Here is a 19,769-nt window from a genome sequence, read left to right on the forward strand (position 1 = left end):
AGGAGCAACCAGACGCTGCTGGTCTGTGGTGTGTAATGAGGAGCAACCAGACGCTGCTGGTCTGTGGTGTGTAATGAGGAGCAACCAAACGCTGCTGGTCTGTGGTGTGTAATGAGGAGCAACCAGACGCTGCTGGTCTGTGGTGTGTAATGAGGAGCAACCAGACGCTGCTGGTCTGTGGTGTGTAATGAGGAGCAACCAAACGCTGCTGGTCTGTGGTGTGTAATGAGGAGCAACCAAACGCTGCTGGTCTGTGGTGTGTAATGAGGAGCAACCAGACGCTGCTGGTCTGTGGTGTGTAATGAGGAGCAACCAGACGCTGCTGGTCTGTGGTGTGTAATGAGGAGCAACCAAACGCTGCTGGTCTGTGGTGTGTAATGAGGAGCAACCAAACGCTGCTGGTCTGTGGTGTGTAATGAGGAGCAACCAGACGCTGCTGGTCTGTGGTGTGTAATGAGGAGCAACCAGACGCTGTTGGTCTGTGGTGTGTAATGAGGAGCAACCAGACGCTGCTGGTCTGTGGTGTGTAATGAGGAGCAACCAGACGCTGCTGGTCTGTGGTGTGTAATGAGGAGCAACCAGACGCTGCTGGTCTGTGGTGTGTAATGAGGAGCAACCAGACGCTGCTGGTCTGTGGTGTGTAATGAGGAGCAACCAGACGCTGCTGGTCTGTGGTGTGTAATGAGGAGCAACCAGACGCTGCTGGTCTGTGGTGTGTAATGAGGAGCAACCAAACGCTGCTGGTCTGTGGTGTGTAATGAGGAGCAACCAGACGCTGTACTTGACATAATATATGAAATTGCTTATTCCAGTAACTAATAAACATGAAAGGGACTGTAAAAACTGTTACATTCCCTTAGATTGGCGAGGAATTAAAGAAATGTTATGGTTGAGAGGGATGAGGCAAAAGGAATGGCCAATAAGTCTGGCTGCACAACCGATTGGCAAACATACTGCAAAGTATACAACCAAAATAACCTTCTCAAATGTGCCACAAAAGAAAATACAAAAATCCCCCTTGAACATATTTTTGGTCCGATTCCACTCGAGAGGTTGAGTGAGTCACAGTGATTCATCCCATCGATCAACAGAACAGATCATCCTCCTCTTCCGTGTCACAGGAAGGCACTGTCTGTTCCGACCAATCCACTTCCTGTTCACTGACACCTGTTTCCTGTATGTTGGCGGTGGTGGTGTGGAACCACGGATGGATAAGCACCTCGGCGGCGGTCAGTCTGTCCCATGGTTCTTTCCTCAGCAGGGAGCGCAGCAGACACTTGGCCCGGGGAGAGAGGCCCTCGGGAAGGCAGCACTGGCCCCACCGGATCTTGGAGAAGAGGGTAGCTCGGTCTGGGTCGTGGAAAGGGTAGCGTCCCACCAGCATAGTGTAGAGCATCACCCCTAGGGACCAGATGTCCGCCTGCTTCCCGGAGTAGGAGCTGGAGCCGTTCAGGATCTCTGGGCTGACGTAGGCTGGGCAGCCGTGGGTGTCTGACATGGAGTCGTCTTCTCCTTCTAGAACCTTGCAGTCCTCCAGGCCTTCCAGCTTCACATGGGTCCTACAGGACAACAAAGAGCATGGGTTATTAGCAGAGAGGAAGAGGCAAAGCAAGAGGCTCCACTCCCTTAAAAATCTGTTCACGAGAGAAAACAGCAATAAAGCAGACCAAGTGGGGACATTTTGTATAGCGGTTTATGAAAGAGTTGCACATTTGATCAACATTTGGTTGTTTATTTTGCTTATTTTTAAATCAGAAGATATTTCTGATTCTATGAAGGGCAAATTACTAAACCATACCATCATGCCTAAAGACAACACAGCATGGTTTGGTTATTAGAGACAGGACAACACAGCACGGTTTGGTTATTAGAGACAGGACAACACAGCACGTTTTGGTCATTAGAGATAGGACAACACAGCACGTTTTGGTCATTAGAGACAGGACAACACAGCACGTTTTGGTCATTAGAGATAGGACAACACAGCACGTTTTGGTCATTAGAGACAGGACAACACAGCACGTTTTGGTCATTAGAGACAGGACAACACAGCACGTTTTGGTCATTAGAGACAGGACAACACAGCACGTTTTGGTCATTAGAGACAGGACAACACAGCACGTTTTGGTCATTAGAGACAGGACAACACAGCACGTTTTGGTCATTAGAGACAGGACAACACACATTGATGTACTACAGTATCACCTCACAGCCAGACACATCCAATCAAACACCCATTCACTCACTGTGCTACAGCCATATTAATAGCAGAGCTTAAGTCCATGGGTTTATTTGTTGGGGGGTGTCCCTTAACAGAGTCTGGAGAGGACAAGCTAATGATCGGAGACTGAATGGGATGTGTCCCAAATGGAGCCCTATTCCCTACACAGGGCCTGTAGGGCTCTGGTCAAAAGTAGTGCACTATAAACATTGAGTGCACAAAATATTAGGAAATCCTTCAGGGCATCAAAGCAAATTTTATTGGTCACATACACGTGTTTAGCAGATGTTACTTACTGCTGGTGTAGCGAAATGCTTGTGTTCCCCCCCCCCCCCCTCCTCTCACCCTCCCCTTCTCTCCCCCCTCCCCTTCTCTCCTCTCCCCCCTCCCCTTCTCTCCTCTCCCCCCTCCCCTTCTCTCCTCTCCTCTCCCCCCTCCCCTTCTCTCCTCTCCCCTTCTCTCCTCTCCCCCTCCCCTTCTCTCCTCTCCCCCCTCCCCTTCTCTCCTCTCCCCCTCCCCTTCTCTCCTCTCCCCCTCCCCTTCTCTCCTCTCCCCCCTCCCCTTCTCTCCTCTCCCCCTCCCCTTCTCTCTCCTCCCCTCTCTCCTCTCCTCTGGCAGGTCAAGCTGTCATCTAGGTCAAATGTCTGGTGTGTCTGCCTGCCTGGTGTGTGTCTATGTATCTGACCTGGAAGCGGAGTGTTGCTATGTCAGCCACCCACGTCAACATCTAGCTAGCTAAAATTATCTCTGTGTGAGGCTGGCTATATAAAAAAAGTATCGGTTTATGATCTCCAACTTTGTCTGAGCGCCTCCCTCCCTCCTACCCTCCCTCCTCAGTGCAGTGGAGTGACCCTTTGCAGCCATATTGCTATCAGAGAGACTCAGGGTCCTTAATCTTTATTCACTTTGCCCTTGATTTTAAAGGTCACAGGTTGCTGGGAAGGAAGTGTTGCTGTTGAAACTTTGCATGGAACAGTTATGTTAAGAGTGGAGAGGACTATAGGAAAAGGAGGTGGTAATAGAGGACTATGGGAAAAGGAGGTGGTAATAGAGGACTATGGGAAAAGGAGGTGGTAATAGAGGACTATAGGAAAAGGAGGTGGTAATAGAGGACTATAGGAAAAGGAGGTGGTAATAGAGGACTATGGGAAAAGGAGGTGGTAATAGAGGACTATGGGAAAATGAGGTGGTAATAGAGGACTATGGGAAAAGGAGGTGGTAATAGAGGACTATGGGAAAAGGAGGTGGTAATAGAGGACTATGGGAAAAGGAGGTGGTAATAGAGGACTATGGGAAAAGGAGGTGGTAATAGAGGACTATGGGAAAAGGAGGTGTTCAACAGGAAGACATTGAGGCTGTCTGTAGGGGGAGGGTGTTCTACAGGAAGACATTGAGGCTGTCTGTAGGGGGGAGGAGGTGTTCTACAGGAAGACATTGAGGTTGTCTGTAGGGGGAGGAGGTGTTCTACAGGAAGACATTGAGGCTGTCTGTAGGGGGGAGGGTGTTCTACAGGAAGACATTGAGGCTGTCTGTAGGGGGGAGGGTGTTCTACAGGAAGACATTGAGGCTGTCTGTAGGGGGGAGGAGGTGTTCTACAGGAAGACATTGAGGCTGTCTGTAGGGGGGGGGGTGTTCTACAGGAAGACATTGAGGCTGTCTGTAGGGGGAGGAGGTGTTCTACAGGAAGACATTGAGGCTGTCTGTAGGGGGGGAGGTGTTCTACAGGAAGACATTGAGGCTGTCTGTAGGGGGGAGGAGGGGGAGGAGGTGTTCTACAGGAAGACATTGAGGCTGTCTGTAGGGGGATGGGGAGGAGGTGTCCTATAGGAAGACATTGCGGCTGTCTGTAGGGGGAGGAGGTGTTCTACATGAAGACATTGCGGCTGTCTGTAGGGGGGAGGAGGTGTTCTACAGGAAGACATTGAGGCTGTCTGTAGGGGGGGGGGAGGGGGAGGAGGTGTTCTACAGGAAGACATTGAGGCTGTCTGTAGGGGGGAGGAAGGGGAGGAGGTGTTCTAAAGGAAGACATTGAGGCTGTCTGTAGGGGGGAGGAGGGAGAGGAGGTGTTCTACAGGAAGACATTGAGGCTGTCTGTAGGGGGGAGGAAGGGGAGGAGGTGTTCTACAGGAAGACATTGAGGCTGTCTGTAGGGGGGAGGAGGGGGAGGAGGTGTTCTACAGGAAGACATTGAGGCTGTCTGTAGGGGGAGGAGGGCGAGGAGGTGTTCTACAGGAAGACATTGAGGCTGTCTGTAGGGGGGGAGGTGTTATACAGGAAGACATTAAAGGCTGTCTGTAGGGGGGGGGGGGGGGAGGAGGTGTTCTACAGGAAGACATTGAGGCTGTCTGTAGGGGGGAGGTGTTCTACAGGAAGACATTGAGGCTGTCTGTAGGGGGGAGGAGGGGGAGGAGGTGTTCTACAGGAAGACATTGAGGCTGTCTGTAGGGGGAGGAGGTGTTCTACAGGAAGACATTGAGGCTGTCTGTAGGGGGGGAGGTGTTCTACAGGAAGACATTGAGGCTGTCTGTAGGGGGGAGGAGGGGGAGGAGGTGTTCTACAGGAAGACATTGAGGCTGTCTGTAGGGGGATGGGGAGGAGGTGTCCTATAGGAAGACATTGCGTCTGTCTGTAGGGGGGAGGAAGGGGAGGAGGTGTTCTACAGGAAGACATTGAGGCTGTCTGTAGGGGGGAGGAGGTGTTCTACAGGAAGACATTGAGGCTGTCTGTAGGCGGGAGGAGGTGTTCTACAGGAAGACATTGAGGCTGTCTGTAGGGGGATGGGGAGGAGGTGTCCTATAGGAAGACATTGAGGCTGTCTGTAGGGGGGAGGAGGGGGAGGAGGTGTTCTACAGGAAGACATTGAGTCTGTCTGTAGGGGGGAGGAGGTGTTCTACAGGAAGACATTGAGGCTGTCTGTAGGGGGGAGGAGGGGGAGGATGTGTCCTATATGAAGACATTGAGGTTGTCTGTAGGGGGAAGAGGGGGAGGAGGTGTCCTATAGGAAGACATTGAGTCTGTCTGTAGGGGGGAGGAGGTGTTCTATAGGAAGACATTGAGGCTGTCTGTAGGGGGAGTTGGTGTTCTATAGGAAGACATTGAGGCTGTCTGTAGCGGTGGAGGGAGAGTTGGTGTTCTATAGGAAGACATTGAGGCTGTCTGTAGGGGGAGTTGGTGTTCTATAGGAAGACATTGAGGCTGTCTGTAGGGGGAGGAAGGGGAGGATGTGTCCTATATGAAAACATTGAGGTTGTCTGTAGGGGGAAGAGGGGGAGGAGGTGTCCTATAGGAAGACATTGAGGTTGTCTGTAGGGGGAGGAGGTGTCCTATAGGAAGACATTGAGGTTGTCTGTAGGGGGAGGAGGTGTCCTATAGGAAGACATTGAGGCTGTCTGTAGCGGGGGAGGGGGAGGAGGTGTCCTATAGGAAGACATTGAGGCTGTCTGTAGCGGGGGAGGGGGAGGAGGTGTCCTATAGGAAGACATTGAGGCTCTCTGTAGTGGTGGAGGGGGAGGAGGTGTCCTATAGGAAGACATTGAGGCTGTCTGTAGGGGGGAGTTGGTGTACTATAGAAAGACATTGAGGCTGTCTGTAGGGGGAGTTGGTGTTCTATAGGAAGACATTGAGGCTGTCTGTAGGGGGAGGAGGTGTCCTATAGGAAGACATTGAGGCTGTCTGTAGCGGTGGAGGGGGAGTTGGTGTTCTATAGGAAGACATTGAGGCTGTCTGTAGGGGGAGGAAGGGGAGGATGTGTCCTATATGAAGACATTGAGGTTGTCTGTAGGGGGAAGAGGGGGAGTTGGTGTTCTATAGGAAGACATTGAGGCTGTCTGTAGGGGGAGGAGGTGTCCTATAGGAAGACATTGAGGCTGTCTGTAGCGGTGGAGGGGGAGTTGGTGTTCTATAGGAAGACATTGAGGCTGTCTGTAGGGGGAGGAAGGGGAGGATGTGTCCTATAGGAAGACATTGAGGTTGTCTGTAGGGGGAGTTGGTGTTCTATAGGAAGACATTGAGGCTGTCTGTAAGGGGAGGAGGTGTCCTATAGGAAGACATTGAGGCTGTCTGTAGCGGTGGAGGGGGAGTTGGTGTTCTATAGGAAGACATTGAGGCTGTCTGTAGGGGGAGGAAGGGGAGGATGTGTCCTATATGAAGACATTGAGGTTGTCTGTAGGGGGAAGAGGGGGAGGAGGTGTCCTATAGGAAGACATTGAGGTTGTCTGTAGGGGGAGGAGGTGTCCTATAGGAAGACATTGAGGTTGTCTGTAGGGGGAGGAGGTGTCCTATAGGAAGACATTGAGGCTGTCTGTGGCGGGGGAGGGGGAGGAGGTGCCCTATAGGAAGACATTGAGGCTGTCTGTAGCGGGGGAGGGGGAGGAGGTGTCCTATAGGAAGACATTGAGGTTGTCTGTAGGGGGAGGAGGTGTCCTATAGGAAGACATTGAGGCTGTCTGTAGCGGGGGAGGGGGAGGAGGTGTCCTATAGGAAGACATTGAGGCTGTCTGTAGCGGGGGAGGGGAGGAGGTGTCCTATAGGAAGACATTGAGGCTCTCTGAAATGGTGGAGGGGGAGGAGGTGGTAATAGCATTTTACCAGTAAACTCTGATTGATATGAAGGAATTTTGAGTGTAGTAGAAAACAGTACTGTGAATAGGTGACTGTGAAAAACAATAAACATTATATTTGGCCAATAACCCGAATTACACCGTGAAACCAAAGTCTTCTTCCTCATTCGACTAAGGTTCAGAGTTGGGTAACACTTTACTTAAATGCTTGCAGTTAATAAATGATCACAAATATGTCTCTTCCCGTTTAACTTCTGTGGGGAATGTGTTGTGAAATTGTGTAGGAAGGAATTGAAGTCTCCTCCCTTGCAGAAGGAAACCAAAGACGGTAGAGTATGAAGATAGACTGAAACTGCCTCTCCAATAGAAATCCCCCATCACACTTGTAGGTGATGTCATGGCGACTTTGGCTTGCTGAGCTTATGCGTAGAAACACATCATCAGGTCTGAAGGTCATAGCGCTCCGAACTGAGCATGTGCAGGCCGTCAAATCAAAGGAACTCCTTCATTGTAGAGTTGTTTACGTTGAAAATAAATTTAAATAACGTGTCAGTTTGTCACTTTCACAAGGTTGGAGTAGTAACATGTTCAAATACTGAAGACTTTCGCTCAAATCTAGGTTGTGCCTTTAGATTTGAAGAAAACGAAGGATATAATGTTTTCCTTCTCCCATTGACTTGTCAAATCCCAAACCCCCGGCCTGGTCTGTTTGGTCTGTTTCGTAAGTGTTCCCTGAAGTCTCATCATGTTGCTCCTCTGTTTCGTAAGCGTTCCCTGAAGTCTCACCATGTTGCTCCTCTGTTTCGTAAGCATTCCCTGAAGTCTCACCATGTTGCTCCTTTGTTTCGTAAGCGTTCCCTGAAGTCTCATCATGTTGCTCCTCTGTTTCGTAAGCGTTCCCTGAAGTCTCACCATGTTGCTCCTCTGTTTCGTAAGCGTTACCTGAAGTCTCACCATGTTGCTCCTCTGTTTCGTAAGCGTTCCCTGAAGTCTCACCATGTTGCTCCTCTGTTTCGTAAGCGTTCCCTGAAGTCTCACCATGATGCTCCTCTGTTTCGTAAGCGTTCCCTGAAGTCTCACCATGTTGCTCCTCTGTTTCGTAAGTGTTCCCTGAAGTCTCACCATGTTGCTCCTCTGTTTCATAAGCGTTCCCTGAAGTCTCATCATGTTGCTCCTCTGTTTCGTAAGCGTTCCCTGAAGTCTCACCATGTTGCTCCTCTGGGTTTAGACAGTCTATGAAGAAACTCTTGGCCCCTCCCTCCCATCCCGCATATTAAAATGTGTGATCGACAATATACCATAGAAGAAGAACCCCTCCCTTCCGCTAATTTACATTTTTACATTCTAGTCATTTAGCAGACGCTCTTATCCAGAGTGACTTACAGGAGCAATTAGGGTTAAGTGCCTTTTGCTCAAGGGCACATCGGCAGATTTTTCATCTCGTCGGATCTGGGATTCAAACCAGCGACCTTTCGGTTACTGGCCGACGGGTGCGGGAGCATAATCATAGACTGACACTAATTAGCATAACGCAACGGACATAAATATTACTAGAAAATATTCCTATTCATGAAAATCACAAGTGAAATATATTGAGACACAGCTTAGCCTTTTGTTAATCACCCTGTCATCTCAGATTTTCAAAATATGCTTTACAGCCAAAGCTAGACAAGCATTTGTGTGAGTTTATCGATAGCATAGCATAGCATTTTGTCCAGCTAGAAGTAGGTAACTTGGTCACGGAAATCAGAAAAGCAATCAAATTAAATTGTTTACCTTTGATGAGCTTCGGATGTTTTCACTCACGAGACTCCCAGTTAGAAAGCCAATGTTCCTTTTTTCCAAAAATATTATTTTTGTTGGCGAAATAGCTCCGTTTGTTCTTCACGTTTGGCTGAGAAATCGCCCGGAAATTGCAGTCACGAAAACTCCGAAAAATATTCCAAATTAGCTCCATAATATCGACAGAAACATGGCAAACGTTGTTTATAATCAATCCTCAAGGTGTTTTTCAAATATCTATTTGATAATATATCCACCTATCACAGGGACAATTGTTTTTTCAGTAGGACCGATTGGAATAATGTCTGTATTTTACGCGAGAATCACTCTGAGAGCCATCAGGTGACCAGTTGCGCAATGTAGCCGCTTACGGGTATTCTTCTACATAAATGCGTAAAACTACGTCACAATGCTGTAGACACCATGGGGAATACCGAGAAAGAGTAATCTGGTTGATAGCCCATTCACTGCTCAATAGGGACGCATTGGAACGCAGAGCTTTCAAAAGATTAGTCACTTCCGGATTGGATTTTTCTCAGGCTTTCGCCTACAATATCAGTTCTGTTATACTCACAGACAATATTTTTTACAGTTTTGGAAACTTTAGAGTGTTTTCTATCATAGGCTGTCAATTATATGCATATTCTAGCTTCTTGTCCTGACAAAATATCCCGTTTACTACGGGAGCGTTATTTTTCCAAAAATGAAAATACTGCCCCCAAGTCACAAAAGGTACCGCGGGACTACCTGCCTCCCGTGTTCATGATCCGGTGGGACGTGCATGAAGCAGTCAACATGGACGATGTCAGTGAGGATGTTTTCAACACAGTTATTTAAAATCGTAGCAGTGTCCATTCCATACCAGTATTTAAGCCACTGCAACAGTTGCGCTTAAAAAATTTGACTGGCAAAGGGAATTGTTTTGCATGCTTGCCAACTGGCTATGGCAAAGGGAAGGTTTTATACAGTTGGCTGGCCAGCTGTATCATTCATACTACTTTACTATCAACTGGCCGGCTGTATCATTCATACTACTTTACTATCAACTGGCCGGCCGTATCATTCATACTACTTTACTATCAACTGGCCAGCTGTATCATTCATACTACTTTACTATCAACTGGCCAGCTGTATCATTCACACTACTTTACTATCAACTGGCCATCTGTATCATTCATACTACTTTACCATCAACTGGCCAGCCAGCTGTATCACTCATACCACTTTACTATCAACTGGCCGGCTGTATCATTCATACTACTTTACTATCAACTGGCCAGCCAGCTGTATCATTCATACTACTTTACTATTAACTGGCCAGCTGTGTCATTCATACTACTTTACCATCAACTGGCCAGCTGTATCATTCATACTACTTTACTATCAACTGGCCAGCCAGCTGTATCATTCATACTACTTTACTATCAACTGGCCAGCTGTATTATTCATACTACTTTACTATCAACTGGCCGGCTGTATCATTCATACTACTTTACTATCAACTGGCCGGCTGTATCATTCATACTACTTTACCATCAACTGGCCAGCTGTATCATTCATACTACTTTACTATCAACTGGCCAGCCAGCTGTATCATTCATACTACTTTACTATCAACTGGCCAGCTGTATCACTCATACCACTTTACTATCAACTGGCCGGCTGTATCATTCATACTACTTTACCATCAACTGGCCAGCTGTATCATTCATACTACTTTACTATCAACTGGCCAGCTGTATCATTCATACCACTTTACAATCAACTGGCCAGCTGTATCATTCATACTACTTTACTATCAACTGGCCAGCTGTATCATTCATACTACTTTACTATCAACTGGCCAGCCAGCTGTATCATTCATACTACTTTACCATCAACTGGCCAGCCAGCTGTATCATTCATACTACTTTACTATCAACTGGCCGGCTGTATCATTCATACTACTTTACTATCAACTGGCCGGCTGTATCATTCATAGTACTTTACTATCAACTGGCCAGCCAGCTGTATCATTCATACTACTTTACCATCAACTGGCCAGCTGTATCATTCATACTACTTTACTATCAACTGGCCAGCCAGCTGTATCATTCATACTAATTTACTATCAACTGGCCAGCTGTATCATTCATACTACTTTACTATCAACTGGCCAGCTGTATCATTCATACTACTTTACCATCAACTGGCCAGCTGTATCATTCATACTACTTTACCATCAACTGGCCAGCTGTATCATTCATACTACTTTACTATCAACTGACCAGCTGTATCATTCATACTACTTTACTATCAACTGGCCAGCTGTATCATTCATACTACTTTACTATCAACTGGCCAGCTGTATCATTCATACTACTTTACCATCAACTGGCCAGCTGTATCATTCATACTACTTTACTATCAACTGGCCGGCCGTATCATTCATACTACTTTACTATCAACTGGCCAGCCAGCTGTATCATTCATACTACTTTACCATCAACTGGCCAGCTGTATCATTCATACTACTTTACTATCAACTGGCCAGCTGTATCATTCATACTACTTTACTATCAACTGGCCAGCTGTATCATTCATACTACTTTACTATCAACTGGCCAGCTGTATCATTCATACTACTTTACTATCAACTGGCCAGCTGTATCATTCATACTACTTTACTATCAACTGGCCAGCTGTATCACTCATACCACTTTACTATCAACTGGCCAGCCAGCTGTATCATTCATACTACTTTACTATCAACTGGCCAGCTGTATCATTCATACTACTTTACTATCAACTGGCCAGCTGTATCATTCATACTACTTTCCTATCAACCTTCCGGCTGTATCATTCATACTACTTTACCATCAACTGGCCAGCTGTATTATTCATACTACTTTACTATCAACTGGCCAGCCAGCTGTATCATTCATACTACTTTACTATCAACTGGCGAGCTGTATCATTCATACTACTTTACTATCAACTGGCCGGCTGTATCATTCATACTACTTTACTATCAACTGGCCGGCTGTATCATTCATACTACTTTACCATCAACTGGCCAGCCAGCTGTATCATTCATACTACTTTACTATCAACTGGCCGGCCGTATTATTCATACTACTTTACCATCAACTGGCCAGCCAGCTGTATCATTCATACTACTTTACTATCAACTGGCCAGCTGTATCATTCATACTACTTTACTATCAACTGGCCAGCTGTATCATTCATACTACTTTACTATCAACTGGCCAGCCAGCTGTATCATTCATACTACTTTACTATCAACTGGCCAGCCAGCTGTATCATTCATACTACTTTACTATCAACTGGCCAGCTGTATCATTCATACTACTTTACTATCAACTGGCCAGCTGTATCATTCATACTACTTTACTATCAACTGGCCGGCCGTATCATTCATACTACTTTACTATCAACTGGCCATCTGTATCATTCATACTACTTTACCATCAACTGGCCAGCCAGCTGTATCACTCATACCACTTTACTATCAACTGGCCGGCTGTATCATTCATACTACTTTACTATCAACTGGCCGGCTGTATCATTCATACTACTTTACTATCAACTGGCCAGCCAGCTGTATCATTCATACTACTTTACTATCAACTGGCCGGCCGTATTATTCATACTACTTTACCATCAACTGGCCAGCCAGCTGTATCATTCATACTACTTTACTATTAACTGGCCAGCTGTGTCATTCATACTACTTTACCATCAACTGGCCAGCTGTATCATTCATACTACTTTACTATCAACTGGCCGGCTGTATCATTCATACTACTTTACCATCAACTGGCCAGCCAGCTGTATCATTCATACTACTTTACTATCAACTGGCCAGCTGTATTATTCATACTACTTTACTATCAACTGGCCGGCTGTATCATTCATACTACTTTACTATCAACTGGCCGGCTGTATCATTCATACTACTTTACTATCAACTGGCCATCTGTATCATTCATACTACTTTACCATCAACTGGCCAGCCAGCTGTATCACTCATACCACTTTACTATCAACTGGCCGGCTGTATCATTCATACTACTTTACTATCAACTGGCCAGCCAGCTGTATCATTCATACTACTTTACTATTAACTGGCCAGCTGTGTCATTCATACTACTTTACCATCAACTGGCCAGCTGTATCATTCATACTACTTTACTATCAACTGGCCAGCCAGCTGTATCATTCATACTACTTTACTATCAACTGGCCAGCTGTATTATTCATACTACTTTACTATCAACTGGCCGGCTGTATCATTCATACTACTTTACTATCAACTGGCCGGCTGTATCATTCATACTACTTTACCATCAACTGGCCAGCTGTATCATTCATACTACTTTACTATCAACTGGCCAGCCAGCTGTATCATTCATACTACTTTACTATCAACTGGCCAGCTGTATCACTCATACCACTTTACTATCAACTGGCCGGCTGTATCATTCATACTACTTTACCATCAACTGGCCAGCTGTATCATTCATACTACTTTACTATCAACTGGCCAGCTGTATCATTCATACCACTTTACAATCAACTGGCCAGCTGTATCATTCATACTACTTTACTATCAACTGGCCAGCTGTATCATTCATACTACTTTACTATCAACTGGCCAGCCAGCTGTATCATTCATACTACTTTACCATCAACTGGCCAGCCAGCTGTATCATTCATACTACTTTACTATCAACTGGCCGGCTGTATCATTCATACTACTTTACTATCAACTGGCCGGCTGTATCATTCATAGTACTTTACTATCAACTGGCCAGCCAGCTGTATCATTCATACTACTTTACCATCAACTGGCCAGCTGTATCATTCATACTACTTTACTATCAACTGGCCAGCCAGCTGTATCATTCATACTAATTTACTATCAACTGGCCAGCTGTATCATTCATACTACTTTACTATCAACTGGCCAGCTGTATCATTCATACTACTTTACCATCAACTGGCCAGCTGTATCATTCATACTACTTTACCATCAACTGGCCAGCTGTATCATTCATACTACTTTACTATCAACTGACCAGCTGTATCATTCATACTACTTTACTATCAACTGGCCAGCTGTATCATTCATACTACTTTACTATCAACTGGCCAGCTGTATCATTCATACTACTTTACCATCAACTGGCCAGCTGTATCATTCATACTACTTTACTATCAACTGGCCGGCCGTATCATTCATACTACTTTACTATCAACTGGCCAGCCAGCTGTATCATTCATACTACTTTACCATCAACTGGCCAGCTGTATCATTCATACTACTTTACTATCAACTGGCCAGCTGTATCATTCATACTACTTTACTATCAACTGGCCAGCTGTATCATTCATACTACTTTACTATCAACTGGCCAGCTGTATCATTCATACTACTTTACTATCAACTGGCCAGCTGTATCATTCATACTACTTTACTATCAACTGGCCAGCTGTATCACTCATACCAAATTACTATCAACTGGCCAGCCAGCTGTATCATTCATACTACTTTACTATCAACTGGCCAGCTGTATCATTCATACTACTTTACTATCAACTGGCCAGCTGTATCATTCATACTACTTTCCTATCAACCTTCCGGCTGTATCATTCATACTACTTTACCATCAACTGGCCAGCTGTATTATTCATACTACTTTACTATCAACTGGCCAGCCAGCTGTATCATTCATACTACTTTACTATCAACTGGCGAGCTGTATCATTCATACTACTTTACTATCAACTGGCCGGCTGTATCATTCATACTACTTTACTATCAACTGGCCGGCTGTATCATTCATACTACTTTACCATCAACTGGCCAGCCAGCTGTATCATTCATACTACTTTACTATCAACTGGCCGGCCGTATTATTCATACTACTTTACCATCAACTGGCCAGCCAGCTGTATCATTCATACTACTTTACTATCAACTGGCCAGCTGTATCATTCATACTACTTTACTATCAACTGGCCAGCTGTATCATTCATACTACTTTACTATCAACTGGCCAGCCAGCTGTATCATTCATACTACTTTACTATCAACTGGCCAGCCAGCTGTATCATTCATACTACTTTACTATCAACTGGCCAGCTGTATCATTCATACTACTTTACTATCAACTGGCCAGCTGTATCATTCATACTACTTTACTATCAACTGGCCGGCCGTATCATTCATACTACTTTACTATCAACTGGCCATCTGTATCATTCATACTACTTTACCATCAACTGGCCAGCCAGCTGTATCACTCATACCACTTTACTATCAACTGGCCGGCTGTATCATTCATACTACTTTACTATCAACTGGCCGGCTGTATCATTCATACTACTTTACCATCAACTGGCCAGCCAGCTGTATCATTCATACTACTTTACTATCAACTGGCCGGCCGTATTATTCATACTACTTTACCATCAACTGGCCAGCCAGCTGTATCATTCATACTACTTTACTATCAACTGGCCAGCTGTATCATTCATACTACTTTACTATCAACTGGCCAGCTGTATCATTCATACTACTTTACTATCAACTGGCCAGCCAGCTGTATCATTCATACTACTTTACTATCAACTGGCCAGCCAGCTGTATCATTCATACTACTTTACTATCAACTGGCCAGCTGTATCATTCATACTACTTTACTATCAACTGGCCAGCTGTATCATTCATACTACTTTACTATCAACTGGCCGGCCGTATCATTCATACTACTTTACTATCAACTGGCCATCTGTATCATTCATACTACTTTACCATCAACTGGCCAGCCAGCTGTATCACTCATACCACTTTACTATCAACTGGCCGGCTGTATCATTCATACTACTTTACTATCAACTGGCCAGCCAGCTGTATCATTCATACTACTTTACTATTAACTGGCCAGCTGTGTCATTCATACTACTTTACCATCAACTGGCCAGCTGTATCATTCATACTACTTTACTATCAACTGGCCGGCTGTATCATTCATACTACTTTACCATCAACTGGCCAGCCAGCTGTATCATTCATACTACTTTACTATCAACTGGCCAGCTGTATTATTCATACTACTTTACTATCAACTGGCCGGCTGTATCATTCATACTACTTTACTATCAACTGGCCGGCTGTATCATTCATACTACTTTACCATCAACTGGCCAGCTGTATCATTCATACTACTTTACTATCAACTGGCCAGCCAGCTGTATCATTCATACTACTTTACTATCAACTGGCCAGCTGTATCACTTATACCACTTTACTATCAACTGGCCGGCTGTATCATTCATACTACTTTACCATCAACTGGCCAGCTGTATCATTCATACTACTTTACTATCAACTGGCCAGCTGTATCATTCATACTACTTTACTATCAACTGGCCAGCCAGCTGTATCATTCATACTACTTTACTATCAACTGGCCAGCCAGCTGTATCATTCATTCTACTTTACTATCAACTGGCCAGCTGTATCATTCATACTACTTTACTATCAACTGGCCAGCTGTATCACTCATACCACTTTACTATCAACTGGCCAGCCAGATGTATCATTCATACTACTTTACTATCAACTGGCCAGCTGTATCATTCATACTACTTTACTATCAACTGGCCAGCTGTATCACTCATACCACTTTACTATCAACTGGCCAGCCAGCTGTATCATTCATACTACTTTACCATCAACTGGCCAGCTGTTTCATTCATACTACTTTACTATCAACTGGCCAGCTGTATCATTCATACCACTTTACAATCAACTGGCCAGCTGTATCATTCATACTACTTTACTATCAACTGGCCAGCTGTATCATTCATACTACTTTACTATCAACTGGCCAGCCAGCTGTATCATTCATACTACTTTACTATCAACTGGCCAGCCAGCTGTATCATTCATACTACTTTACTATCAACTGGCCGGCTGTATCATTCATACTACTTTACCATCAACTGGCCAGCCAGCTGTATCATTCATACTACTTTACTATCAACTGGCCGGCTGTATCATTCATACTACTTTACTATCAACTGGCCGGCTGTATCATTCATAGTACTTTACTATCAACTGGCCAGCTGTATCATTCATACTACTTTACCATCAACTGGCCAGCTGTATCATTCATACTACTTTACCATCAACTGGCCAGCTGTATCATTCATACTACTTTACCATCAACTGGCCAGCTGTATCATTCATACTACTTTACTATCAACTGGCCAGCTGTATCATTCATACTACTTTACCATCAACTGGCCAGCTGTATCATTCATACTACTTTACCATCAACTGGCCAGCTGTATCATTCATACTACTTTACTATCAACTGACCAGCTGTATCATTCATACTACTTTACTATCAACTGACCAGCTGTATCATTCATACTACTTTACTATCAACTGGCCAGCTGTATCATTCATACTACTTTACTATCAACTGGCCAGCTGTATCATTCATACTACTTTACCATCATTGGCCAGCTGTATCATTCATACTACTTTACTATCAACTGGCCGGCCGTATCATTCATACTACTTTACTATCAACTGGCCAGCCAGCTGTATCATTCATACTACTTTACCATCAACTGGCCAGCTGTATCATTCATACTACTTTACTATCAACTGGCCAGCTGTATCATTCATACTACTTTACTATCAACTGGCCAGCTGTATCATTCATACTACTTTACTATCAACTGGCCAGCTGTATCATTCATACTACTTTACTATCAACTGGCCAGCCAGCTGTATCATTCATACTACTTTACTATCAACTGGCCAGCTGTATCATTCATACTACTTTACTATCAACTGGCCGGCTGTATCATTCATACTACTTTACTATCAACTGGCCGGCTGTATCATTCATACTACTTTACCATCAACTGGCCAGCCAGCTGTATCATTCATACTACTTTACTATCAACTGGCCGGCCGTATTATTCATACTACTTTACTATCAACTGGCCAGCCAGCTGTATCATTCATACTACTTTACTATCAACTGGCCAGCTGTATCATTCATACTACTTTACTATCAACTGGCCAGCTGTATCATTCATACTACTTTACTATCAACTGGCCAGCTGTATCATTCATACTACTTTACTATCAACTGGCCAGCCAGCTGTATCATTCATACTACTTTACTATCAACTGGCCAGCCAGCTGTATCATTCATACTACTTTACTATCAACTGGCCAGCTGTATCATTCATACTACTTTACTATCAACTGGCCAGCTGTATCATTCATACTACTTTACTATCAACTGGCCGGCCGTATCATTCATACTACTTTACTATCAACTGGCCAGCTGTATCATTCATACTACTTTACTATCAACTGGCCGGCCGTATCATTCATACTACTTTACTATCAACTGGCCAGCTGTATCATTCATACTACTTTACTATCAACTGGCCAGCTGTATCATTCATACTACTTTACTATCAACTGGCCAGCTGTATCATTCATACTACTTTACTATCAACTGGCCAGCTGTATCATTCATACTACTTTACTATCAACTGGTCGGCCGTATCATTCATACTACTTTACTATCAACTGGCCGGCCGTATCATTCATACTACTTTACTATCAACTGGCCAGCTGTATCATTCATACTACTTTACTATCAACTGGCCAGCTGTATCATTCATACTACTTTACTATCAACTGGCCAGCCAGCTGTATCATTCATACTACTTTACTATCAACTGGCCAGCTGTATCATTCATACTACTTTACTATCAACTGGCCAGCTGTATCATTCATACTACTTTACCATCAACTGGCCAGCCAGCTGTATCATTCATACTACTTTACTATCAACTGGCCAGCTGTATCATTCATACTACTTTACTATCAACTGGCCAGCTGTATCATTCATACTACTTTACTATCAACTGGCCAGCTGTATCATTCATACTACTTTACTATCAACTGGCCAGCTGTATCATTCATACTACTTTACTATCAACTGGCCAGCTGTATCATTCATACTACTTTACACCTACAGTGTTCGCTCAGGAGTACAATAACTACTGCGCACAGGGCTTGATATCACTGCCCCCGTTTAAGGACCACTTTCGCCTAATCCTGATTCATCGAAATATTCAATGAAGAAAAGCCAAACCAGAAACTACTGCTGATCACAATCACATAATTCTACAGTCTTGACAGATTCTCACTGTTTACATGTGAATCTGTCCACAAGAGATTTCTACAATTATAATCCATTATAAGACTTTCAAAAGCATGTACAACCCCTTATATTGCATCAATTATCCCCTGCTCCTCCGCTCACCCTGTCTTGCTGCGTATACTGCGTGTCTCTACAAAAATCTCAATGACATCAATCAAGGGCCCTTTCAGTGCTACATAGCTAAGCCAAGCTGAGTCGAGCCGAGTCGAGCTGAGCCAAGCTATGTTGTGCTGGCCTGGTTACATATCCACCGTAAGTGCAGAAACAGTGTGGTCAAAAGAAAGGCAATATCTGACCCAGCTTGGTACGGGTTGGGTTGACAGGATATTGTGTGAAAACGGTACACGTGTCATCTCAAGTCTCTCTCTACCTTTTCCTGTTGGAGAAGACAAACTTGCGTAGCTTCAGGTCTCCTAATACGACGCCATGCTGGTGACAGTGTGACACGGCCGACGCCACCTGGTGAAAGAGCTGTGCCGCCCGCTCCTCGTCCAAACGCTTGCAGCTCTTAACGAAGGTGTGCATGTCCCCGTGGTCCTTCTCTAGGAAGACGTATGCCCAACGCTCCCCTAGGACAATGTCTCGGATACAGCTGATGTTCCTGTGGATCGGCAGGATGCGGTAGGCCCGGATCTTCTCCTGGTACAGACCCATGTCAAACACCTGTGAGAACAGAGAGAGGAGACGGGGATCTATCAGGGTGGATTCAGATGTATTAGCTTAGAGTTTGGCCTCATTGGTGTGAGTCAATACGTATTATAATAGTCTAACAAATCCAATCCATTGAAAACAACTGATTTCAAATGTTTAGTATTTAAACCTGTAGGCTATCAGTGTGGGCTCTGCTTATTTATGAGAGTTATGCCCCCAAGGGGTGGAGAAAGTGGATTTACACCAATGATAAAATGAGACAGTTATTTAATGTGTTAAAATTAG

At 44.7% G+C, this 19,769-nt stretch overlaps 1 protein-coding gene across 1 annotated transcript; it reads right to left on the minus strand.

The window, feature by feature from the left end:
• Window positions 1-744: 744 nt before the first annotated feature.
• LOC110518389 (tribbles homolog 1) lies at window positions 745-19,488 on the minus strand. The gene is made up of 2 exons (XM_036971733.1): window positions 19,204-19,488; window positions 745-1,559 (listed from the first exon to the last, which is right to left on the minus strand). The coding sequence occupies exons 1-2, from the start codon at window positions 19,485-19,487 to the stop codon at window positions 1,085-1,087; spliced, it is 759 nt and encodes a 252-aa protein (XP_036827628.1). The 5' UTR covers window position 19,488; the 3' UTR covers window positions 745-1,084.
• Window positions 19,489-19,769: the final 281 nt, after the last annotated feature.

Source organism: Oncorhynchus mykiss, chromosome 32 (genome assembly GCF_013265735.2).
Source record: "Oncorhynchus mykiss isolate Arlee chromosome 32, USDA_OmykA_1.1, whole genome shotgun sequence".
NCBI lineage: Eukaryota > Metazoa > Chordata > Actinopteri > Salmoniformes > Salmonidae > Oncorhynchus > Oncorhynchus mykiss.